The 26,209-nt window shown below is 35.9% G+C and overlaps 1 protein-coding gene and 1 pseudogene across 4 annotated transcripts; one reads left to right on the top strand and one right to left on the bottom strand.

Moving 5' to 3' along the window:
• Positions 1-1,052: 1,052 nt before the first annotated feature.
• On the top strand, positions 1,053-6,592 carry LOC104216071 (uncharacterized). 4 transcript variants are annotated; one of them, XM_070174157.1, is made up of 8 exons: positions 1,055-1,355; positions 2,347-2,614; positions 3,497-3,598; positions 3,721-3,803; positions 4,780-4,882; positions 4,964-5,426; positions 5,635-5,846; positions 6,144-6,592. In XM_070174157.1, exons 1-7 carry the CDS (start codon positions 1,234-1,236, stop codon positions 5,739-5,741), a joined length of 1,248 nt encoding a protein of 415 aa, XP_070030258.1. In that variant the 5' UTR covers positions 1,055-1,233; the 3' UTR covers positions 5,742-5,846; positions 6,144-6,592. The 4 variants fall into 4 exon arrangements, with proteins under 4 accessions (XP_070030256.1, XP_070030255.1, XP_009764335.1 ...); XM_070174155.1 differs by having other exon boundaries at positions 1,053-1,355; positions 4,964-5,846; positions 6,147-6,592; XM_070174154.1 differs by having other exon boundaries at positions 1,053-1,355; positions 4,964-5,846.
• Positions 6,593-7,720: 1,128 nt separating this feature from the next.
• Positions 7,721-16,010, bottom strand: LOC104216073 (1-aminocyclopropane-1-carboxylate synthase-like; annotated as a pseudogene).
• Positions 16,011-26,209: the final 10,199 nt, after the last annotated feature.

Here is a 26,209-nt window from a genome sequence, read left to right as displayed (position 1 = left end):
TTGACAATCAAATAGTTCAAGAAGTTGGAGATCAAATACATCCCTAGGAGGTCTGCATCATCCTACATTCAAGAAATACGCTGCTAAGGCCCTCGAATCACGTAGAATAAATCAGAGGGAAGAATCAAGGGATAAACAAAGTTGTAACCTACAATGTTTATCAATAAAAACCCCTTTTCTTTATAGTTGTTTGTGATTGCATTTTTTTTCTCTGCATAAATTTGTTGCAAATAAATTGGTACGCCCAGTGGGACGAGTTCTGCCCTTCATCTCTTTCTCCTGCAAATCAAAAACTTCAAGTTTCAAGATTATCTATTGCGATAGACGGGTACTTTAAGTCTCGTCTTCAAGTTTCAGTAAGCCTCCACCTCGACAAACCTTGAAGTATGAGGCATTTGTAGACACTGAAACTTTAACAGATCAAGATAAGTCCTAATTTCAAGATAACTCTTAAAAAATTAGGCTTCTATTAGGGTTACTTGGTGGCTACCTCACCCAAACCCTGATTCTTGCTTATAAATTACACATGTTCTTCAAATAGGATCTCAGCAATTCCATAAACTATCGGAATATGCACACAGGGATCAAATATGAGATCTCTGAATTTTCATAAAACTCTTGGAATATTCATTAAGAGATCAAAGACATGTCAAATATATCTTGCTAAAAGTCCTACGTTTGAGAAATACGCCACTAAGACCCTCGAATCACGTAGAATAAATTGGAGAGAAGAATCAAGAAATAAACAAAGTTATAACCCGCAATGTTTATCAATAAAATCACTTTATTCTTTTGTGATTGCAGTTATTTTTCGTATCTTGAAAATTTATTGCAAACAGGTATATTCCTTCATCTCAATTTATGTGATGATGTTTAAAATTGTAATATTAAATAAGTTATAAATATTTGTGACTATAATTTTATTATAATTAAAATATAAAACTAAAAATTTTAAATACTATAAAAATAGTGACATTATTTTTGGAAAAGAATAAAAAGGTGAATTTTACCTTTTTAGCCACCGGGCCGAAGTCTAATTTGTGGACTTGTGGTGTCGGGTCGCAATTGCTATTTTTGCAGAATCCGTATAAATTCCTCTCCAATTTCCCTAAATTGAATTTTCCCTCTTATTTCCGCCCCTTGATTTTTGATTTGCTTTTCCCTCCTCTTCTCCTCCATTTTCCTTTAATGTCACTAAAACAGAAGAAGGGGGGAACAGAAAAGAGTTAGAAAATGATAGGAGGGAATAATAGTTTTGGGAAGACAATTTGCTCAATCTGTTATGAAGATCTAAACCCTATTATTGAAGACCTCCAATCCATTTCTATTTGCGGTCACGTTTTTCACGAGATTTGGTTAGACCCGATATCCATCTAAATGTATTTCGGTACTCTTTATATCAGCAAATTTTGATTCAAATTTAGTCTAAAACTGATTCATTTATGAATGTATTCAAATAATTGTATTGGGTATCTTTACTTGGAATCTACTTAATTAAAATTAATTTTTTTTTTTTTTTTTTTGTTATAACCTAGAACTTGTATTTGTTACCCTTCCACTGTATAACCTATGAGTTTACGTGGACACATTAGCTTTTGCTCAAGAAGTCAAATAAATTTCTATAAATTTTTGATTTTGGACTTAGTTATTATTGTATATTAACTTGAGATTGCTATAGGAATTCATAAACTTTAAATTCTGGATCCGCCGGTTTAGTTACTTTGTATTGTTAAAAATGTTTCCTTTCAAAGGGGAAAGTTTATTTGTGCCACTTATGAGCTGCGACCATTTTGCTTTACAAATATATCAACTCTTACATTGTATTATTTGTTTTAATCAACATTTGTGCATTGCTGTTAACCTTCTATACTAAATAATATCACCAAACTATTAGATGTAGCTTTAGGGTTTGAACATTATGGGTTTGAGTACGGGATTCTAACAAAGCACATTTGATTTATTGGGTTCGAAATCTATAGTTTGTACTTATTTAGTGGATTTTTTTAAAGACATATAAATGATTCAAGCTAAAGCAATGTATGCTAGATCCGCCCGGACCATTATCCTGTACCAAATTCTACACCTTGTACAATTACTATATGTTACTTGCTTTTATAGTCAACTAATGATCAAGGAAATGATTTCCTAAGGTCAAACATTTTCCTTATTAAAAAAAGCACCTTTATGTTTACTTATGAAAAAAAAAGACTACTACATTAAGTTGTTGCTGGCCAGGTCTGTAACAATTCTATCAATGTGCTTGTATCTGATAGAGATAGTTATTTTCCTTATCTGATAATTATTTAGCTGATTCTGATTATGATATGTTATGGTTGCAAAAATCAGTCTTCAGCAATGGTTTGAATACTGTACAAATGGAAAAAAGAAGAATTGTCCAGTTTGCAAACAGGCTTGTTCAGAACAAAATGCAAATAGGCTTTATTTCCAATCAGTTGGTGATCCAAATGATACAAGTCTGACCAAGAAACCCCGTGATCATGAAGAGGATCCACGTGAACTGAGAAATGAGGTCAAAAGATTGGAGGGGAAAGTTTTACAGTTGACTTCTACTTTGGAGAAACAGCTGAAAGATCTCAAAGAAGTCAATGCAGAGGTAAATGGTTCATCTCGCTATTGCTTCGGCTGCCATGAATTTACAGAATATGTTGCTGTCAAATATGAAGCAATTGCATCATGCTTATTCTATTCGCGGTATTTTCTCCATTTCATGAAAGTGCCCTTACCATAAGAGAGGTCAATGGTCCAATAACCCTCTGACATGTAATATTGGCATGTGATGTGATGAGTTTAGCCGGAGTAACGTGGTCAATAAGGATTCATATAGCCGACTCCAACTTGTTTGGGAGTGAGGCATAGTTATTGTTGTTCTATAGATGAGAGAGCTCTAGAGTCACGAGTTGCACATGTGTGGATCTGATAGTCTTTTTAACAGTCTGGCGGACGGTTGAAACTTGCTAAAGTTTGGATACTTTAAGGATGTTTTTTGTTAACTGTGGTAGTTTAAGGGTGTACCTCAAATTTTCAGTATAGTTCAGGGATATTTTTGTCCAAAAACTCGAGGGTAGGAGATGAGAAAAGTCAAATTTTTTGCAAGTCTCTTTGCCCATAGCTGACAAAATGAAATGACAGGAATTTGATAGCTATAAAATCTCGCGAGTTCCATGGAGAGTTCTATCTCTTCTGATTAAACGTGATGAATGAAACAATCATCTTCCGCAGAATGCAGATGTAGGTTTCAGTTTATTTTTTGGCTAATGATTGGAAAGAGCCACAATTTTGCTCAGATCCAAAATACAAGTTCTTAGGTGGAATAAGCATGGCTCTGGTAAAGTTGAGAAGTATCTTGTACTACCATTTACTAAATTATAGATATTTATATGAGCATATTTGGTTCAAACTCGATCTGCTTAACAATTCATGTCATCACATTTTCATCTCGTCAAATTTTCTAAGTAAAGCAACTTTTTTGTTTCAGCTTTTCACATGCAAGGAAGAGTTGAAAATAGAAGCGACTCTAAAGAATGAAGCTGTGAAACAGGAGGCAGCCATTCAGCAGTTGTTACATCTTAAATCCAAGGTACATACTCCTCTTGATGTTTTGCTAGTGCATCTAGTCATATATTCTTGTATATAATGTCTTCTTGGTGGGAAAAGATGTAAGTTATTAGTTACTACATTCTGAGGAAATTTGTTCTGCAGGAGCTAGATCGATCAACTTTGGAGTGCATAAGGCTAAAAGATGGAAATATGGCTCTAGATAGGGAGCTTGCAGCACTCAAGTTGTAAGTCAATCATACTGAAAGAAACAAGCAGTTGCATCCTTATATTAGATTTACAGTAGTTCTTTTTCACTTTCCATTCATGGTTTATTACATCGGAATCTGCTATTTTAACTTGGAGGAAGAAGAGGTCTTGAAACTTGCTTCATTAGGGGATGATGCCAATAGCAAAGAGACACTTGATATCTTGAAAAATCATTGGTCACCCGAAACAATTTAGGAAGTTAAAGTTTTCAGCGATATCGGATGAAACTTCATATCTACTAATGCTCTTCTTTTGCGTTTGAGATTTCTTGCCTTGTATACATGTTGTGGATATGTTCACTGGAAGTTCATTGCCGTAGGAAATCTGAATTGTACAAACTTTGATATATTACACTGAGTTTCCTTTCGAGCTCGGGCAAATTACTTTCTGATCTGATATGAGATATCAAGCACAGGCCATGTAGATAAAAAGTAACATAAGCTTGATGATCTTAGCAACTCTGCTAAAATCCAGGCTTCCTAATTCCTCTTTATGAAAAGGAATGATATATTTTGAAATGAAATTGAAGTTATTGAACTGAAGCTTCTAAATGCCAAAGTGGAAAAATAAAAATAGTTCTTGTACGTTCTGCTATATGTTTACATATAAAGCCCCAAAAGTATTTCTGTTTCAGAAGAAATAATGGCTTCTTGCAGTTTTATATGTAGTTGCAGATGGGCACCTATTCTATGCGGGTTAGTTTATTGATGAATTTTATTATTTTCTTGCAAAAGGGTTGGCTATTATGTATCTACATGTTGATGGAGTAATATTGTTCACTTGTCTATGGAATGGCATTTTGATGATACTTGTGAAAGTGTTAGGTTTCGTTCTACAAAAGAAATCCTTTTCCTTCTCTCACATTTACAGTGATCTCTTTTTCTAAAGCTCAGAAGCGATATTTATATATTAGTCTTAAGTTTGATGGATAACTTTATTGCGTTCATTTGGCAGGAGTTACAAAGAACTAGTGACCAAGTGCGATACTCATGGAAGGCGAGAGGCTCGTTCTCTTAGGAAACTTGAGAAGTCAAAAGAAAAGATAAATAAGTTGAAGGTAGGTGTTGGATTTCCTAAATGAAATATGGTTTTATTATTTTTGAGCTTTGAAGATTCTTCATTGTGCGGCTATCTATAGACCAGGGTCCAAGAACTTGAGACGGCACTTGAAAGAAAAGAAAAAGATAATGAAAATTTGAGAACTTTGAGAGCTGCCAAGAAAAACTTTGAGTTGTATCAAGGAAGCAAAGAACCCAAAGTTGACCGACGTTCATATGAGAATCAGAATAAGGCACCTGCTGCGACAGAAGTAGATTTATGCATAGTCACTGGCTCATGCAATGATTTATCTAGACCAAGGAGAAAAAGAAAGTCTAAGTCTAAGGAAAAGAGTATACAAAACACGGCAGAAGATATTATAACTGGTGGAAGTCAAGTGCAGGGATCAGAAAATAAGGATGGAATCTCAGGTTCAAGGAATTCCCCTGTTATTATTCTTGACGATGATACTGATCTTCCGCTTCTAGATGATGTTACACAGCATCAGCCCTCGTTTCGCATCAGGAAAGAGACTTCTGCACCAGTTATACTTGCCCATCCAGGTTTCCATCTGTCTTATCTTGATGTTAAAGTGCTCTCATTTGTTGTTTGGATGATGATGATTTACTTCAACCAAATGATTTTGTTCTTTTTCCTAGTTTTAACTTATTGCTCTGCTTTTACCCTCTTGGCGGAGATTTAAGTTCATTTGGTGAAAAGAAAATCAGTCAACAAGTACTTGATTCCTCTAACACTCAGAGAAAATCCCAGGAGATACCTGTTTTTCTGGTGGATTATTAGGTCCTGATGGTACTTACTGGCACTTGGGAAAATGGTGCAAGAAGGTTAAGGACAAGGGATCTGGATCACTGTCTTGAGGACTGCAAGGATCAGGTGTGACTGCTGTTGATTTGATTGCTGTAGGAGCTGACGGTAGAGGCGGTTGGATCAAAGTTCTGCGATCAATGAATCCGGGATCATTGGTAGCTCTTAACACCTTTATTTGCTTATAAATAGATACATAGATACATGTTCAATTACTGCTCTTACTTTTCTGTTACATTTGCTAAGCACGCTTAACTTCATCCCTGATATGTATCTTACATACATGGCACAACTCGCAAATGAAAGCACCAAAGTTATAATAGTAGTATTGCTGCAACTCTATTATTCCATGATTGTTTGAAGTATCTTATGTATCTACTTGATTATTTCTTTATGAAACTGTTTTAAAACGATTAGTGCTACAACAATGAAAGTTTATTTGGTTATTTTTTCAGCAGGACAAAAATAAGAGTGTCATCAGTCAAGAGATACAAGTATGACATGAAATCAAGTAGTTCCCAGTCTCAAGGATGCTTGCATACAGATAGCTTCTTCAGAAGAACCAGTGGATAACCTTATTAACAGTGCTGCTTCTACATTACCAACTGTAGATAATAGAGATTAAATTCCTTATACATTGTTTAGGGGTTTAATTTTTAGCAATCTAGTTATACTACCATTTGATTGAATGGTCCGAAAAGAAGAAACTTAATGTCTTCTTTTGAGCATGTAAAGTAGGGATTCAAAGGGGAAAGGTAGCATACAGGGGAGAGAAAAGCAAGAAAGCAACTTCAGCAATTGTTTCTTAGCGGTTTTCAGTTATGTTGCTTGCTCAATCCATATTGAAAGTATACTCTTGGTAGTTTTGGTGTTAATGCTATAAAGTAAGGAGGCATTATGTTCATATTCATTCTTGATGACATAACATTTTCATCGTACTTTTTATTTGACAAACTTAGCTGTTGCGACCAAACACGTTGGTCGTTAAGTAATAGAGTAGTGAGTATAGTATCGTTCCCACGAAGACTTATGATTAACTTTTGACTGATTCAAACTCAAACAACTTATCGATTCAAGAGATTTCTCACAAAATATGTAAGTGACTAATTTATTTCTTAAGAAACTTTTTAAGCAATGAAATAACTAGAAATCAACCACAACACTCAAGCAATTTTGAATAACAACCAGTGGAAGAGGGTATTCGAGGGTCATAGGCGAGCTAACAATCTTGTTGCGTTCTTGGCTTAAAATGACTAATTGATTTATCTGGATTGTTGATTGATAGGGTTGATATTACTCATAAGAATTTGTCGAGTCCTTACTCGCCTATTCAAGCTAACTTAATGCCTATATGTCTATGGAATTAAGACTAACAAGAATGCATTTACACTTCCTGTATTTCAACCAAGCAAGGCAATTAGGTATATTTCTATCCTAATTGCGAATCCGTTCCCTGATGCCCGGGTTCAAGAACTCGCTCTATTTAATTCTATATGCAATCTAGAATTCCCACTTTCGAGTTCAACTCTAGATTCATAGATAGTATTTCACTGTTAGCTACTCAGCAAAACAATTAAAAACAGAATTAGAAAAACAACCTAATATGATAAAATCAAACTCGTCAATTTAAACTTCAAACATCAACATTCATGTAGCACCCATGACCCTAGAATAATAGGGTTTTTAGCCACTCATGTTCATACAATCATCAAAAATAATGTTTTCAAACATAAAATCAATGAACACTAGAAGAAGAATGGAAGAATTGATCAAATCCGTGCTCCTGAGTGTTTCGTACTTTTATTTCTCTCTCAAAGTCACGTCCCTCCCCTCAAAATAGGTTTATGTTGGCTTTTATATGAGTTGGGGGCTTCTTGGGGTCGAAATAACAGAGTCCTAGTCGAAATAGGACATGTTCACGTTTTGAACTAGGACATGTTCACGTTTTGAGCGTCCAGGGCAGCGTCGGGCGCTGGCCCTGGCGCTCAACTTTTTAACATTATATTTTGTGCGCCACATGTAGCGCCCCACGCTATCTGTGGCGCTCATCTGGGCCATTTCGCCTTTTCTTCCCATTTTCACTCCAATTGGCGCACTTTCGTCCCAAATCGCATCCGAATGATTCCTACACATAGAAATACCACAAATTAGCATAATTCATTATATTATACATCTGAAATCTAGGAGACATGAACATAATGCGAGGTAATATACATCAAAATATGCATACATTGAGCCGGATATCATTAGCCGTAGGTTGTTGCTTTCCCATTGCTGCTTGTTCTTTACTCCATTTTCCACTAACTTTCGAATTCTTCCAAGTGCAATCTCCACCGTTTGATCATCAATATTCGCGAAACAAACCCGAAACCAACCTGGCTCAGGACAGTTAAAAGAAAATCCTGGTGAAACATTAAGCTTCGAATCATTTATAATCAGTTTCCATAATGCCATCTCAGAATCAAATGTTGGTTCTTTCAACAGTGGCCTTAAATCCATCCAACAATAAAGTCCAGCATTTCCTTTCAAGCAATTTATTCCAACTTCTTCAAGTCATGTTGTGAATTTTTCGTGCCTTTTTTGCAAACTCTTTGAACTTTCAACGAGAAATTTGTCTACGAATTCATCGTCAGACAACATAGTAGCTAGTAAATGTTGTGTTTGAGTGGACACAAGACCGAAACTCGACATTTTTCTAGCACAACTTACCACAGTATTGTTGAAAGAATAGATAATTCCAACTCTAAATCCTGGAAATCCCATGTCTTTTGAAAGACTATAGACAATATGAACCAAATCTTTATTAATATATTGATCCATTTTATCCCTTTCGTCGTCGATAATTTCAGCAATGCTGACGAATTCTGGAGTATCAAAGACAGTGGCTGCATAAATTTCGTCGCAAACTAAGTGGATGTTGTGTTTGTTTGTGAAGGTCAAGAGGTTTTTTAGTGTGTTTTTGTCTAAAGTTGTGCCTAATGGATTTGAAGGATTGGTTAAGATTAAGCCTTTGACTTTGATATTTGATTGTTGGGCTTTTTCATATTCTTCTTTGACAGCTTCTGTAGTAATCTTGAAATTGTTGAAGCTATTGCAAGGAATTGGGAGGAGTTGTACCCCAGTTCTCCACCTTAAGTCCCTATTGAATCTGCATATAATCAATTTTCAAAATACGTTATTCTTCAACTCAAGGCAAATGAAAAAGGCAGTCTCGTACATTAAGCTCCCGCTATGCACGGAGTCCGGAAAAGGGCCGGACCACAAGGGTCTAATGTACGCAGCCTTACCCTACATTTCTACAAGAGGCTGTTTCCACGGCTTGAATTCGTGACCTCCTAGTAACATGACAACAACTTTACCAGTTACGCCAAGGTTCCCCTTAAGAAAAAATTATTACATGCCTATTATTTTATTGCTTCTGCAGGCGCAAGTCAAAAAAAGGAAGCCCGATGCACAAAGTATTTTACGAGGGTCGGAGGAAGGGTCGCACCCCATAGGGGTGTGATGTAAGCATCAATGACTAATTCTACAGCTCGAACCCGTGCACGCAGAAGTCCATGATTATAAAAAAGAGGATTTTTTTTTTGAAAAGAGGAGTTTAAAGGAGAAAAGAAAATATAAAAACAGTAGCAGCAATCTTGACCTCTGTACTGCTTAGCTTGTTGCTTTGAACATTTTGACTATGTATCATTAATTTTGAAAGTCAATTAGACTTGACCATTAAGTATCTCAAGTCAATTAATTTAATTATTTTTTATACAAATATAATCTCCCTCCGACTCTATTTATATGACTAATTTTCAATTGTAGTTTGACTAAACACCAACTTTAAGAAGATTTTTTTTTTTGGAAACTTGTAATATGAAACATGATATTAGATTTACGTGACCATAAAATAACCATATTAAAGATTAAATGAAAAGTTTAAATTTAGACTAATTTAAAAATAAGACAGTTTATCTACTATAACATACTAAAATTTATTAATATATTTTTTTTTATATTTTGTCAATATATATATTAGCCAATGTATGTATACATACCCAGGGTAATAAGGTGAGGGGACTAAAATTGCATCTCCTTCATTAGCCAAACATGATATGAGATTCTCATTAGCTCCAGTAGCTCCACCAGCCATTACTATACGCTCTGCATCAAACTTAACTCTGCCCCTTCTTGTTTTTTCCATTAACTTCGCAATTGCCTGAAATAAATTATATGTTTGAGGTATATGTCAAGAATAATTATTTATACAAAGGGCAGACCGGTGCACAGGGCATTCGTGTTCCTCGAGGGTTCGGGGTAGAGCTACACCCTTAGAGATGTGATGTAGACAGTCTACCCTAACGTAAGCAGGAATAATTATTTATATGTTCCAATATATATATATATATATATATATATATATATATAGTGTGCGTGTGTTCATATATACAATAAAATAAAGACATATAACAACAACAACAACAAACCCGGTGTAATATCACATAGTGTGTACACAGACCTTATTCCTATCTAGTAGAAATAGAGAGGCTATTTCCGATAGACTCTCGGCTCGATCAATGAAGCATAAGGACAACAATATTGAAAAGAAGACAGCCATACACAACAACGAGGAACACAATAAAGATATAAAATGTTTTCATATATATATATATACAATAAAGACATATTATAAGAACAACAACAACAACAAACTCGGTGTAATCCCACGTAGTGGGATTTGGAAGGGTAGTGTGTACACAAACCTTACTTCTATCTCGTGGAGATAGAGAAGTTGTTTCCGATAGACTCTCGACTCAATGAAGCATAAGTACAACAGTAATGAAAAGAAGACAACCAGACACAATAACGAGGAGCACAGTAAAGACATAAAATGTGTTCATATATGCAACAAAGAGTGATACTTGTTGAATTTGACAAAATGTTTGTCCCACATCGGTGGGAAAACAAAAGTTGGGAGGATTTTCCCCCTATAAAAGAAGGCTTAATGTTTAGGATTTAAACACACCTCTCATTTGCCTTCTCATCTATTTAAGGCATTTGTATCTTCTCTCTTTAGTATTATTTCACTTGTATTTTTGGAGTGGAATAAAATATTGGTTGTGTCCGAGGAGTAGGCAAAATTAGCCGAACCTCGTAAATTCCGGTGTTCTCTTTATTGTTGCTTTATTGTCTTATTTATTTATTATTTGGTGGTTGTCATAATTTTTGGTATAGTAGTTGTGACTTATTCACACTATATACATTTGGCTTCCGCAACAATTGGTATCAGAGCCAAGGTACTGTCTTAGTATGCTCTGTGGTTGCAGCATAGTCTGATCTTCCACATCAGAAAAGATTTATCTTGGTAACTGTGTCAAGATTCTGTCTTAGTATGCTCTGTGGTTGCAGCTTAGTCTGATCTTCCACACCAGAAAGGAAATAATCTTGATTTGTGTCGTCAGCTATTAAATAATATTTGTGTCAAAGATGGGAGACAATAAACAAGAAGAATCTACATCAAGTGTCAACAATACGTCATCATTGGCATCTTCGCTTATGACAAGAATTGTGTCAAATGCGAAATTTGCGGTAGAAATATTTGACGGGTCCGGACATTTTGGGATGTGGCAAGGCGAGGTTCTAGATGTCCTTTTTCAACAAGGGCTAGATCTTGCTATTGAAGAAAAGAGACCAGATGCTATTGGAGAAGAAGATTGGAGAATTATCAATCGTGTTGCTTGCGGTACCATTCGATCCTACCTTGCTAGAGAGCAGAAATATCCATACACAAAGGAAACTTCTGCAAGTAGATTATGGAAAGCACTGGAGGATAAATTTTTGAAGAAAAACAGTCAAAATAAATTGTACATGAAGAAGAGACTGTTTCACTTCACCTATGTTCCTGGTACCACGATGAATGAACATATCACCAGTTTCAATAAGTTGGTCACAGATTTGCAAAATATGGATACAACTTATGATGATGGTGACTTGGCCTTGATGTTGTTGGCGTCACTTCCTGATGAGTACGAGCACCTTGAAACTACTCTACTCCATGGAAATGACGAAGTTTCTCTCAGAGAAGTTTGTTCGGCTTTGTACAGCTATGAACAAAGAAAGCGAGAAAAACAGAAGGGCGGAGAAGGAGAAGCACTATTTGTGAGGGGTCGTCCTCAAAATCAAACGAGGACAAAGAAGGGAAGATCCAAGTCAAAATCCAGACCCAGCAAAGATGAATGTGCCTTTTGTCGAGAAAAAGGGCACTGGAAGAAAGACTGTCCGAAGTTGAAGAATAAGGCCAAATATAATAATGGAAAGGCCATTATGGATTCAAATGTAGTTGATTGTGATGATTCAGACTTCTCATTAGTTACAACAGAGTCATCAACATCATCAGACATATGGTTGATGGACTCGGCTTGTAGCCATCATATGTGTCCCAACAGGGACTGGTTTGTGGAATTTCAAGAAGGAGAATATGGAGTCATCCACACAGCGGATAACAGCCCTCTTACCTCATATGGCATTGGTTCAATACGATTAAGGAACCATGATGGAATGATCAGAACATTAACAGATGTTCGATATGTACCGGATTTGAAGAAGAATCTCATCTCTGTGGGAGCCCTAGAATCAAAAGGGTTCAAAATCATTGCAGAAAATGGAGTGATGAGAGTATGCTCCGGTGCACTAGTGGTAATGAAGGCTAATCGGAAGAATAATAATATGTACCGCTATCGTGGCAGTACAGTTATTGGGACAGCGACAGTGACATCCAGTGACGACAAAGAGGCAGAAGCAACCAAGCTATGGCACATGCGCTTGGGACATGCTGGAGGAAAATCCTTGAAAACTCTATCAGATCAAGGATTGTTAAAAGGAGTAAAGGCTTGCAACTTGGAGTTTTGTGAGCATTGTGTCAAAGGGAAACAGACAAGGGTTAAATTTGGTACAGCGATCCATAATACTAAAGGCATTTTGGATTATGTACACTCTGATGTTTGGGGTCCTTCCAAAACACCTTCATTGGGTGGGAAGCACTATTTTGTAACCTTTGTTGATGATTTTTCCCGAAGAGTATGGGTGTATACAATGAAGAGCAAAGATGAAGTGTTGGGAATTTTTCTCAAATGGAAGACGATGGTGGAGAATCAGACAGGCAGGAGGATCAAGTGTATTCGCACAGACAATGGAGGTGAATACAAAAATGATCATTTCAATAAGGTATGTGAAAATGATGGCATCATCCGACACTTCACTGTTAGACATACACCACAACAAAATGGAGTGGCAGAACGTATGAACCGGACCTTGCTGGAGAAGGTACGGTGTATGTTGTCCAATGCTGGCTTGGGCAAAGAATTTTGGGCTGAGGCAATTACATATGCATGCCACCTCATTAATCGCTTACCATCTGCTGCCATTTGAAAAATGGTATGGAAAACCTGCTGTAGATTATAACTCTTTGCACGTGTTTGGCTCAACTGCATATTATCATGTGACGGAGTCAAAATTGGATCCAAGGGCAAAGAAGGCTATTTTTATGGGAATTACTTCTGGAGTCAAAGGATATCGCTTATGGTGTCCTATGACAAAGAAAGTAATATTCAGCAGGGATGTTACCTTTGATGAATCTGCTATGGTAAATAAGGTAACAGAAGATACCAAACAAAATGAAGGTGCTTCTAAGCAGGTGGAGTTTGAGGGAAAATTTATTTTTCCTACACAAGAAGCAGAGGAGGAAACAAATGAAGATTATCCTCTAGAAAGAGAGTCAGTAGAGGAGATTCCAACTCAGGAACCTCAACAACAACTTGAATCAATAGCAACCAGCAGGCCAAAAAGAACAATAACGAAACCTGTTCGTCTCATAGAGACGGTTGCTTGTGCAACCTCAATTGTAGCTGATGATGTTCCTACTACTTATAAAGACGTTGTCCAAAGTTCAGAAGAAGATAAGTGGAGGATTGCCATGAATGATGAAATACAGTCCCTTCATCAGAATCATACATGGAGATTGGCCAATCTCCCGAAGGGAAAGAAAGCAATTGGGTGCAAATGGGTATTTGCAAAGAAGGAAGGATTTCCTAACCAAGTAGATGTTCGCTACAAAGCAAGATTGGTGGCCAAAGGATATGCTCAAAAGGAGGGAATTGATTACAATGAAGTGTTTTCTCCAGTTGTAAAACATTCCTCCATTAGAATTATGTTGGCTTTGGTAGCACAATTGGATTTGGAACTAGTTCAGATGGATGTAAAAACTGCGTTTTTACATGGAAACTTGGAGGAGGAAATCTACATGACTCAGCCAGAAGGATTCAAAGTTGCTGGAAAAGAAAATATGGTGTGCAAACTTGAAAAATCGTTGTACGGATTGAAACAATCTTCTAGACAATGGTACAAGCGATTTGACGAGTTTATGTTGCGGCAAGGGTACAAGAGAAGCAAATACGATCATTGTGTGTATTTGCACAAGCTTAAAGATGGTTCCTTTGTATATCTTCTCCTATATGTTGATGATATGTTGATAGCTTCCAAGAATTTGGAAGAAATTGATAAGTTGAAGATTCAACTGAAGAAGGAGTTCGAGATGAAGGATTTGGGTGAGGCAAAGAAAATTCTTGGCATGGAGATAATTAGAGATAGACGTTCAAAGAAACTCTGTTTATCTCAAAAGGAATATTTGAAGAGAGTACTTCAACGTTTTGGCATAGATGACAAGACTAAGCCAGTTAGTACTCCACTTGCTTCCCATTTTAAGCTAAGTACTACTATGTCGCCAATGGATGAAGTTGAACGAAAGTATATGTCAAAGGTACCATACGCAAATGCTGTTGGTAGCTTGATGTATGCAATGGTTTGCACAAGGCCTGACATTTCACAAGCTGTTGGAGTTATTAGCAGATATATGCACAATCCAGGGAAGGAGCATTGGCAAGCTGTGAAGTGGATTCTACGGTATATTCATAATACTGTAGATGTCGGGTTAGTTTTTGAGCAGGAAGACAATCAGTCTGTAGTTGGATATTGTGACTCAGATTTTGCGGGTGATCTGGACAAACGAAGATCAACTACTGGTTATGTGTTTACTTTTGCAAAGGCACCAGTTAGTTGGAAGTCTACTTTGCAGTCAACAGTTGCTTTGTCTACAACAGAGGCAGAGTACATGGCTATTACAGAGGCTGTGAAAGAGGCAATTTGGCTTCAAGGATTGCTAAAGGAGCTTGGTGTTGAACAAAAAGGTATCACAATTTTTTGTGATAGTCAAAGTGCTATTCAATTAGCGAAGAACCAAGTTTATCATGCAAGGACGAAGCACATTGATGTTCGGTATCATTTTGTACGAGAAATCATAGAAGAAGGTGGAGTCACAGTGAAGAAAATTCATACTACGGAGAATCCTGCTGATATGCTGACAAAGGTGGTGACTGCGATCAAGTTTCAACATTGTTTGGATTTGATCAACATTGTTGAACACTGAAGATTGAAGATGAAGACACAACCAAATTTGTTATTGAGAGAAAATTGAAGATGTGGAATTTTGCCAAGGTGGAGATTTGTTGAATTTGACAAAATGTTTGTCCCACATCGGTGGGAAAACAAAAGTTGGGGGATTTTCCCCCTATAAAAGAAGGCTTAATGTTTAGGATTTAAACACACCTCTCATTTGCCTTCTCATCTGTTTAAGGCATTTGTATCTTCTCTCTTTAGTATTATTTCACTTGTATTTTTGGAGTGGAATAAAATATTGGTTGTGTCCGAGGAGTAGGCAAAATTAGCCGAACCTCGTAAATTCTGGTGTTCTCTTTATTGTTGCTTTATTGTCTTATTTATTTATTATTTGGTGGTTGTCATAATTTTTGGTATATTAGTTGTGACTTATTCACACTATATACATTTGGCTTCCGCAACAATACTTACACTTCTAAGTTCAGGCAAGCCATGATAATCTTGAAAGTTAGCAATGGTCCTAAAATATTTGATTCCTTCAGGTGTGCAAATGGAAGCTTTTGGATTTCTCATAATCCATTCTTCTATCTTGTCAAAACAAAGCTGCCCACAAAAAAAAAAAAAAAAATTAGAAGAATTTTCTATCATCTTTTTCATATAAATAATTAATAATATAGCAGATTAAAAAACTAAGAAATTATAAAAAACTAAACCTGATTTTCAGCAAGACCCATTTGAATAACACCATTAGGATTTTTCACAAGGTGGAAAGGATCGTTATCGTATGCTTTCCATCCATCAAAATATGGCGAATTTTCGCCATGTTCTTCATTAGTAGCTAGCTTTGACAAAACTACTGAGTTGAAATTCCCTCTCTCTGAACTCATATCTTTAGTATATTTCAATAAATATCAATAAAAAATGATCAATCTGTGTACAGAAATGCTAGCTTAGCTTTCTGCAGTAGTGCATGGATAAGAATGAGGGACGTGAGGGATATATTTATAGGGGAAGGGTAAAAGCAGTGGCGGATGTAGTGTACTACCTACGGGTTTAATTGAACCCATAAATTTTGACGCGGAGTAAAAATTTGTATGTAAAAATTTATTAAAATTGCAAAAATAATAGATATGAACTCATAACTTTAAAAATATAATAGGTTCAGTGCTAAAGATATTATAATTGAACCCATAGAATTTAAATCCTGGATCCGCCTCTGGGCGGTGCAGTCTAATTATATTGTTTTTCCCAAGAACCATACCCAAATTAGTATATAACTTCAACTTGTAGCATTTCGTAGACCAACTATGGCTTCTTTTGGAAAATGATGTTTTTTTTTTCAAGAATCGTCTCCCATTTTTTCTCCTTTACGTAGTGTCGGTATTTCTACTCGTCATTTCAAAGGAACATATGTTATATTCATTTTCCGTTATTTGAATATTCAACATAATTGTTTGAAGATCATCATTTCAGAAATACTCAATATATAAAGGAAACATATGAAACCTGTCGTGGCGAATTTCAGAAAGTTCCTTGGAGAAAATTGGTGTGCAACAATGCAGGGCAACCTAAATGGATATTCATTTAATTCTTGGCGCTTCACAGAAGACTACAAACAAAGGAGAGGATTGCATGCTGGATGGAGGATATGGAATGTATATGCATGCCTAATCGTTGTTATAATTCTTTATTGATTCCAAAGACAAATATCGTGTGTATATATCGATCAGTAATATAGTAGTCCTGTTAAAAATAGTAATAACTAAATTATTTCGTAAAAGAAGGATCTTGACTGTTAAAAGGGTGAGGGGATGTTGACACTAACATCTTAAGAAAAATTGGGTGATTTAGTTGGAATTAGAATTGTTAATAAAGAACACTTTTTTTGTCAAGTACTAAAAAAGTTGCAACCGTGTGTTGAACAACAAATTAATAATCTTTAGAAGATAAAAAAAGAAAAATGGATTTATTGGACGACAACATGACAAGGAGCGGGGTCCAAGTGAAATCCTTTTTGTAGGGTTTAATTAAGGTGCTCACTTCCTAATTATAAAAGATTAACACATAATTTATTTAAGGGTGGAACTCAACAACATCTTAAACATAGATTTTGCTTTGATATTAACACACACACACACACACACACACATATATATATATATATATATATATATATATATATATATATATATAGTCGAGAAAGAATCGAAAAAAATAATAGTATTAGTAAAGGAAGATTTTGTTAACAAGGGTTGTGGTGGATCAGAGTAGTATACTCTTTTATCTTTAACTAAATATCTCGGGTTCAAGCCATGTTTATGATGTCATCATCCTTATTAGGGAGTATTTCACCCCATAATATGAGGTTTTCCGATGTGAATTTAAATTTAATTGGGTTCCAATTCAGATACTTTTAGATTGACATAGATTTCGAAGAAGGGGTGCATATTAAATTATTCAAATTTTACGTTGAAAAGGAGAAAGTAAATTGACATATAGTATAAAATAAATACTAGTATAAATTTACATGATATGTAGGTGTTCTTCTTGGCTAAGGAACATTCAAGAATATTTCGTGAAATTTATTGAGTCAATACGAAAGTTGCGTGCTATGTATTTGGAATGTGACATCTTTGATCTGTCTTCACTTTTGATTTAAGTAATAGTTGCAACTTGCAACCGTACATGTGGTAAAAGTGAAGGCAGTCTGGTGCACTAAGCTCCCGCTATCCTTAGAGTTCGGGAAGGACCGGACCACAAGGATTTATTGTACGTAGTCGTACCTTGCAATTTTGCAAGAGACTGTTTTCACTACTTGAACCCGTGACCTCCTCGTCACATGACAACAACTTTATCAGTTACGTCAAGCTACCTTTGATCCTAGTAAATATCTGCCAATATTCTGCATGCAAGGAAGACTATAGTATGAACGTAGATAAAAAAGTAAAAGACCGAATAGGAAAGTCTTGTTACAAAAAATAGGAAAAGGATGGTTCCATTTCTCAGGTTAAGATGGAAGAGGACGATATGCCCTTTTCATGTTCTAGCTCTGTAAAAAAAAGTTCCAATACTTAGCTGTTCAAAATAAACCATTGGAAGACTCTGTAACAACAAATTTTTACATCGAGAAAAATAAATAATTAAGACTGGAAAATTGCGTACCAAATGTAATTTTTGATTTCAATAAATGAAAGTGTTACAATCTCTATAGTATTCCTTTAATTTATCAAGAATGTAAAGTATTTTAATGAGCTTGACTTTGATTTGATTAAAGGGCAGGGGCGGACCTAGAGTATACAATACGTGTTCCGGGGAACCCAGTAACTTTTGCATAGACCCTGTATTTATAATAAAAAATTCACTTAAATATTTGTAAATATCTAACTGTGAACCCAGTTATTATTTCATATTAATCTAAAATTATGGTAGGAACCCATAAGCCTCAAATCCTGGATCTGCCTCTGTTAAAGGGTTTGTAAAACTTGGTCTTGAATCTCCTTCTTGAACTTGAATTTGTATTTGATCACAAACAAGTAATTTGATATTGAACGCCTTGGTATTTGATTCGGCTTCATTCTTGATCTTGAACTCGAACTTGAGCTTGTAGCTTGAGTGCTTGAATTTTACTCCTTTACTTTGTGTCGGTATTTCTACTCGTCAGTTCTATTTCACCAAGAATATAAATCTTGGTTCAAATAATTAAATTTATATAAACAAAGGTTAATTCTAGTTTGGAATAATATTCTTAGATCTTAATATTAGAAAAAATTAATTGATAAGCGTTTATGCGGACAACAACGGCACCATGTGATAAATACTTTAAATAATTGAGAATAGTGATGTAATATATAATATTAAATAAACAATAATAAATAATATTTAAGTAAATAAGAGGAATGATTCAATCAATAAAGGGTAAAATAAATGAACCTACCATATATATATTGATCGAATGACAAATCCTAGAATGACCAAGGAATCCTTGGATCTTATGGTAAAGGATAGATAAGAATCTCAATGAAAAGCAGATCTATGTATTGAGTGAAGACTGAATCTTTTGCAAAGTGTTATTCTTACAAATGAATATTACGTGCCTCTATTCTGTCTCCTTTTTTTATTATTTATATCAGACATCTTCCCAAGAAACCCTAATAGTATAAATGTAAGGAATATTTGCTAGAATATCCACTAGAATATTCTCTTTCAGATCCTATCTTAAAAGCTAGCCGTTACAGCTCTATCGCGGGTACTCGACCTCGACCTTGATCTTGTTGATGCATTCACTGCGGCTCTCCTCAACTCCTTGACCTTGATTCTCGTTGATGCCTTGATTGTTGATCTCCTCGGCCTTAATCCTCGTTGATGCCTGGACTACAGCTCTCGGACCATCTTAAATGATGACTTGAGAATCCTTCTCATAATGTTATTTCGGCCTAAATATTCTAAAGGCGAATTTTGACCCATACAAGTTCAAAGGAACATATATAGCACAGAAAAATGAAGGCACTTTCGACTGCGGGCTACTATAATATATGGTCTAAAAACAATTGGAAAATGGAGGCTAATGTGTCATGCTCTTTTAAACAAACAGAAAGACATGTCTATGTTATAAATATATTATATTATGGATGTTCATTTAGTACTCCGTTGTAAATAAGCTTCCTGAAGAAGCTTATCCATATGGGACTCCACCGTAAATATGTTTATCTATTTAGTACTATATTGGAAATAAGCTTCCTGAAGAAGCTTATCACTTCGGTACCCGGTTATGGATAAACATTACCCCCAGTATAAGTTTATCCATACCGGGTATAATAGGCTTATCTTTTCAGTACCCAGTTATGGATAAACATTACCCCCGGTAAAAGATTATCCATACCGGGTATAATAAGCTTATCCATTCAGTACTCCGTTATGGATAAATATTGCTCTCAGTAGAAGATTATCCATATCTGGTACAACAGCAGCTTACACAGCAGCTTGTAGCAGCTTACACAACAGCTTGTAGTAGCAGCTTACACAACAGCTTATAGTAGCAGCTTACACAGCAGCTTGTAGTAGCAGCTTACAGAGCAACTTCCTTTCTTCTATAAATAGAAGAGATTTCAGTTCATTATGTACATCAGTTTGAATTCGAATAATATATCAGTTTCTCTCTATACTTGTCTTTACTTTATAGTCTTTATTTTATAACACGTTATCAGCACGAAGCTCTACCATCTCGAGCAAATATTTTGAAAGTATCTGAGGTAAGAACTTTCTTTTCCTAAATAATGTCAAATCTTTCTAAACTTGAATTTGTAGCCCTGGATATATCGGGCAAAAGCTACATGTCTTGGGTGCTTGATGCTGAAATTCATCTTGATGCGATGGGTCTGGCAGACACCATCAAGGATAAAAATCAGGCATCAAACCAAGACCGTGCCAAAGCAATGATATTCCTACGCCATCACCTTGATGAGGGCCTGAAAATGGAATATCTCACTATTAAAGATCCAGTCATACTGTGGAATAATTTGAAAGATAGATATGACCACCTGAAGATGGTCGTTCTTCCACAGGCACGTTATGATTGGACTCATCTAAGGCTACAAGATTTTAAATCTATCAGTGAGTATAATTCTGCTATGTTCAGAATTATTTCCCAATTAAAATTATGTGGTGATAATATTACTGATCATGATATGTTGGAGAAAACTTTCACCACTTTTCATGCCTCGAATATGCTCCTGCAGCAGCAATATCGAGAGATGGGATTTAAAAAGTATTCTGAACTTATCTCACATCTTCTTATAGCAGAGCAACATAATGGGCTATTAATGAAAAATCATGAAAGTCGACCTATTGGTTCTTGTCCATTCCCTGAAGTGAATGAGACGAACTTCCACCAAGCTAAACGTGGAAGAGGTCGTGGCCCCAGTCGTGGTCATGGCCGTGGTCGGGGAAGAAACCCCAATCATGGTAATAATAATGCACCAAAGAAGCCTCCTCACCACCAGCAGTGGAAAAGGAAGGAACAAAAGCATGAAGCGGTGCAAGCGCCAAATGCAGAAAATGCATGCTATAGATGTGGAGGAAAAGGGCACTGGTCACGTACTTGTCGTACGCCAAAGCACCTGGTTGAGCTTTATCAAGCCTCCCTGAAGAAGACAGAGAAAAATGCTGAAGCAAATTTTATTTCTGAAGATAATTTAGACTTCATGCATTTGGATGTAGCTGATTACTTTGCACTCCCAGAAGGAGAAATAAGTCATGTAATCGGTAGTGAATCTGTAGAAATGTAAATATTTTAATTTTTGTTGTTTGTAATAAATAGTATGGTTATGTAATTGTTGTACATAAATAAAAGTTATGCTTTGATAATGATATTTACTATAATATATTTTATTTATGTTATTTTGAAGAATATGGATAACCCTCAAATTATGTTTGGATCAAAGACAAATCATGAAGATATGTGTGTTATTGATAGTGGAACAACACATGCCATATTCAACGATCAGAAATACTTTTCTTATTTGCATAAGGAAAAAGCAAATGTTTCAACAATTTCTGGTAATATAAGTTTGATTGAAGGCTCCGGAAGAGCCATAATATTTCTGTCTAAGGGAACAAAACTTATTATAGACAATGCATTGTTCTCCTCCAAGTCCCGAAGAAACTTGTTGAGTTTTATAGATATCCGCCGAAATGGGTATCATGTAGAGACAATAGATGAAATGAACAGGGAATATCTTTGTATTACAAAGAATATTTCTGGCCAGAAATGCATTGTAGAAAAGTTACCAACTTTATCTTCTGGCTTATACTATTCAAAAATTAGTACAATTGAAGCACACTCTATCGTAAACCAGAAGTTTACGGATTCAAATACTTTTGTGCTTTGGCATGGCCGTTTGGGCCATCCCGGATCAATAATGATGAGACGAATTACTGAAAATTCGAGTGGGCATCCATTAAAGAACCTGAAGATTCTTACAAATGACGAATTTTCTTGTGATGCTTGTTATCAAGGAAAAATGATCACTAGACCATCACCAATGAAGGTTGATATTGAATCCCCTGCCTTTTTAGAGCGTATACATGGGGATATATGTGGACCTATTCACCCACCAAGTGGGTTGTTTAGATATTTTATGGTCCTAATAGATGCATCTTCAAGATGGTCTCATGTGTGTCTACTATCATCTCGCAACCTGGCGTTTGCAAAGCTATTAGCCCAAATAATTCGATTAAGGGCACAATTCCCAGATTATCCTATAAAGGCTATTCGCCTTGATAATGCTGGAGAATTCTCATCTCAAGCTTTTGATGATTATTGTCTATCCGTTGGGATAAAAGTTGAACATCCTGTAGCTTATGTTCATACTCAAAATGGCCTTGCAGAGTCATTTATTAAACGCTTGCAATTGATAGCAAGACCACTACTTATGAAAACAAAATTGCCCACTACTGTTTGGGGCCATGCTATCTTGCATGCAACATCACTTATCCGTCTTAGACCGACACATTATAATAAATATTCTTCGTCACAATTAGTTTTTGGTCATGAACCAAATATTGCCCATCTACGAATTTTCGGATGTGCTGTATATGTGCTAGTAGCACCACCACAACGTAGTAAGATGGGACCACAGAGAAGGATAAGAATATATGTTGGGTTTGAATCACCCTCTATTATTCGCTATCTTGAACCATTGACAGGAGATTTATTTACTGCTCGATTTGCAGATTGTCGGTTTGATGAAACAAATTTCCCACAATTAGGGGGAGAGAAAAAGGAAATCAAAAGAGAATTTGTGTGGAAAGTTTCATCATTATCTCACTTTGATCCCCGTACCCCTATATGTAATCAGGAGGTCCAGAAGATCATCCATTTACAGAATATAGCAAATCAAATGCCAGACGCATTTACTGATTTGAAAAGGATAACTAAGTCACATATCCCAGCAGAGAATGTGCCTATCCGAATTGATGTCCCAGTAGGACCATCTACTAGCATGAGAGCTAGTGAACCTAAAGCACGCCTGAAGCGTGGTAGGCCTTTGGGTTCTAAGGATCGAAATCCTCGAAAAAGAAAATCGACAAATGATCAAAACGATACTATGAAGGGATCCCCTGAAGAGACCCAAAATCTGATTAGTTCTGAGATTCCTGAAGAAATCAATGAACCTGAAGCTCATGTGAGTGAGGAACTTTTAATAAGTTCGAACGGTGATGGGATTAATTTAAATCGATTTGAAATAGTGGTGGATAATATTTTTGCATATAATGTTGCACTTAATATTATGCAAGATAGTGAGGATCTTGAACCTCGATCTGTCGAAGAATGTCGACAAAGATCTGATTGGCCAAAATGGCAAGAGGCAATTCAATCGGAATTGAAGTCACTTGCTAAAAGAGAGGTCTTTGGACCAGTAGTCCAAACACCTGCTGGTATAAAACCAGTTGGTCATAAATGGGTTTTTGTGCGAAAAAGGAATGATAAAAATGAAGTTGAAAGATACAAAGCTCGCCTTGTTGCACAAGGATTCTCACAACGACCTGGAGTCGATTTTGATGAAACATATTCACCTGTTATGGATGCCATAACATTTCGATATCTCATCAGTTTAGCACTACATGAAAAGCTTGAAATACATCTAATGGATGTAGTTACAGCTTATCTGTACGGTTCACTTGATAATGAAATTTATATGAAAATTCCTGAAGGATTTAAAATGCCTGAAGCAAAATCTCAGGAAATGTATTCAATCAGATTACAAAGATCTTTGTACGGTTTAAAGCAATCTGGGCGCATGTGGTATAATCGCCTTAGTGAATATTTGCTGAAAGAAGGTTACATAAATGATGTTATTTGTCCATGTATTTTTATAAAGAAAATGACATCAGAATTTGTTATACTTGCTGTTTATGTTGATGACATAAATCTTGTTGGAACTCCAGAAGAGCTCCAAAAGGCAATTAAATATCTTAAGAAAGAATTTGAGATGAAAGATCTTGGAAAGACAAAACTTTGTCTTGGTCTGCAAATTGAACATTTAGCAGACGGGATCTTTATCCATCAATCTGCCTATACAGAAAGGGTCTTAAAATGCTTTTACATGGACAAAGCGCACCCATTGAGTACACCAATGGTTGTTCGATCACTTGAAGTGAATAAGGATTTGTTCCGACCTCCAGAAGAGGACGAGGAACTCCTTGGTCCCGAAGTACCCTATCTCAGTGCAATTGGTGCACTAATGTATCTTGCTAATGCTACAAGGCCTGACATAGCATTTTCTGTTAATTTACTAGCAAGATATAGTTCTTCTCCTACACGGAGACATTGGAACGGGATTAAGCATATATTGCGATATTTAAAGGGAACTCTTGATATGGGTTTGTTTTATGCTAACAAAGATAGTGCAGACCTTGTTGGTTATGCAGATGCAGGTTATTTATCTGATCCCCATAAAGCTCGATCTCAAACCGGCTACGTATTTACATATGGAGGTACTATCATATCATGGCGCTCCACAAAGCAATCTATTGTTGCTACTTCTTCAAATCACGCTGAGATAATAGCTATTCATGAAGCAAGTAGGGAGTGCGTATGGTTGAGATCAATAATTCATTTTATTCGAGAAAAATGTGGTTTGGAATGTGAGAAAAGACCCACAATTTTATACGAAGACAATGCTGCATGCATAGCCCAATTGAAGGGAGGATTTATAAAAGGAGATAGAACGAAGCACATTTCACCAAAATTATTCTACACACACGATCTTCAGAAAAATGGTGACATTGATGTGCAACAAATCCGTTCAAGTGATAATCCAGCAGATTTATTCACTAAATCTTTGCCAACTTCAACTTTTGAGAAGATGGTATACAAGATTGGAATGCGGAGACTCAAATATTTGAAACAAGGTTTTCATCAGGGGGAGTAAAATACGCGATGCACTCTTTTTCCCTTACTAAGGTTTTTTCCCATGGGGTTTTCCTTATAAGGTTTTTAATGAGGCACCTAACAATGCGTATTACTAAATATGTGTACTCTTTTTCCTTCACTAGATTTTTTTCCCACGTGGTTTTTCCTAGTAAGGTTTTAATGAGGCACATTATCTTTTAATGAACATCCAAGGGGGAGTGTTATAAATATATTATATTATGGATGTTCATTTAGTACTCCGTTGTAAATAAGCTTCCTGAAGAAGCTTATCCATATGGGACTCCACCGTAAATATGTTTATCTATTTAGTACTATATTGGAAATAAGCTTCCTGAAGAAGCTTATCACTTCAGTACCCGGTTATGGATAAACATTACCCCCAGTAGAAGTTTATCCATATCGGGTATAATAAGCTTATCTTTTCAGTACCCAGTTATGGATAAACATTACCCCCGGTAGAAGATTATCCATACCGGGTATAATAAGCTTATCTTTTCAGTACTCCGTTATGGATAAATATTGCTCTCAGTAGAAGATTATCCATATCTGGTACAACAACAACTTACACAGCAGCTTGTAGCAGCTTACACAACAGCTTGTAGTAGCAGCTTACACAGCAGCTTATAGTAGCAGCTTACACAGCAGCTTGTAGTAGCAGCTTACAGAGCAGCTTCCTTTCTTCTATAAATAGAAGAGATTTCAGTTCATTATGTACATCAGTTTCTCTCTATACTTGTCTTTACTTTATAGTCTTTATTTTATAACAGTCTAATCGTTGTTATAATTCTTTATTGATTCGAAAGACAAATCTCGTGTGTATACATAGGCGAATCCAGAATATAACTTTAATTTTATGGGTTCAATTTTTAGGGTTTTAGCATTGAACCCATTATATTTTTATAGTTATAGGTTCATATCTAATATTTTCGCAAATTTAATGAATTTTTACGTATAAATTTTTACTCCGCATCGAAAGTTATGGGTTCAATGAACCCGGTGGTAACACACTGCATCCGCCACTATTTGTGTGTATATGTACACACACACACACACACACACACACACTATATATATATATATATATATATATATATATATATGCTTTTCATCCATCAAAATATGGCGAATTTTCGCCATGTTCTTCATTAGTAG

The sequence above is a fragment of the Nicotiana sylvestris genome, chromosome 5, assembly GCF_000393655.2.
Source record: "Nicotiana sylvestris chromosome 5, ASM39365v2, whole genome shotgun sequence".
Lineage (NCBI taxonomy): Eukaryota > Viridiplantae > Streptophyta > Magnoliopsida > Solanales > Solanaceae > Nicotiana > Nicotiana sylvestris.
The sequence above is the reverse complement of the archived record's forward strand: the minus strand, read 5'-3'. Positions and strand labels throughout refer to the sequence as shown.

Excerpts from the sequence above, each read along its gene's own strand:
- LOC104216071 (XM_070174155.1), top strand. The coding sequence starts at position 1,234 with ATGATAGGAGGGAATAATAGTTTTGGGAAGACAATTTGCTCAATCTGT. Across the intron at positions 3,599-3,720 it reads TGTTACATCTTAAATCCAAG|GAGCTAGATCGATCAACTTT; the intron begins GTACATACTCCT and ends TTTGTTCTGCAG. Across the intron at positions 3,804-4,779 it reads GAGCTTGCAGCACTCAAGTT|GAGTTACAAAGAACTAGTGA; the intron begins GTAAGTCAATCA and ends TTCATTTGGCAG.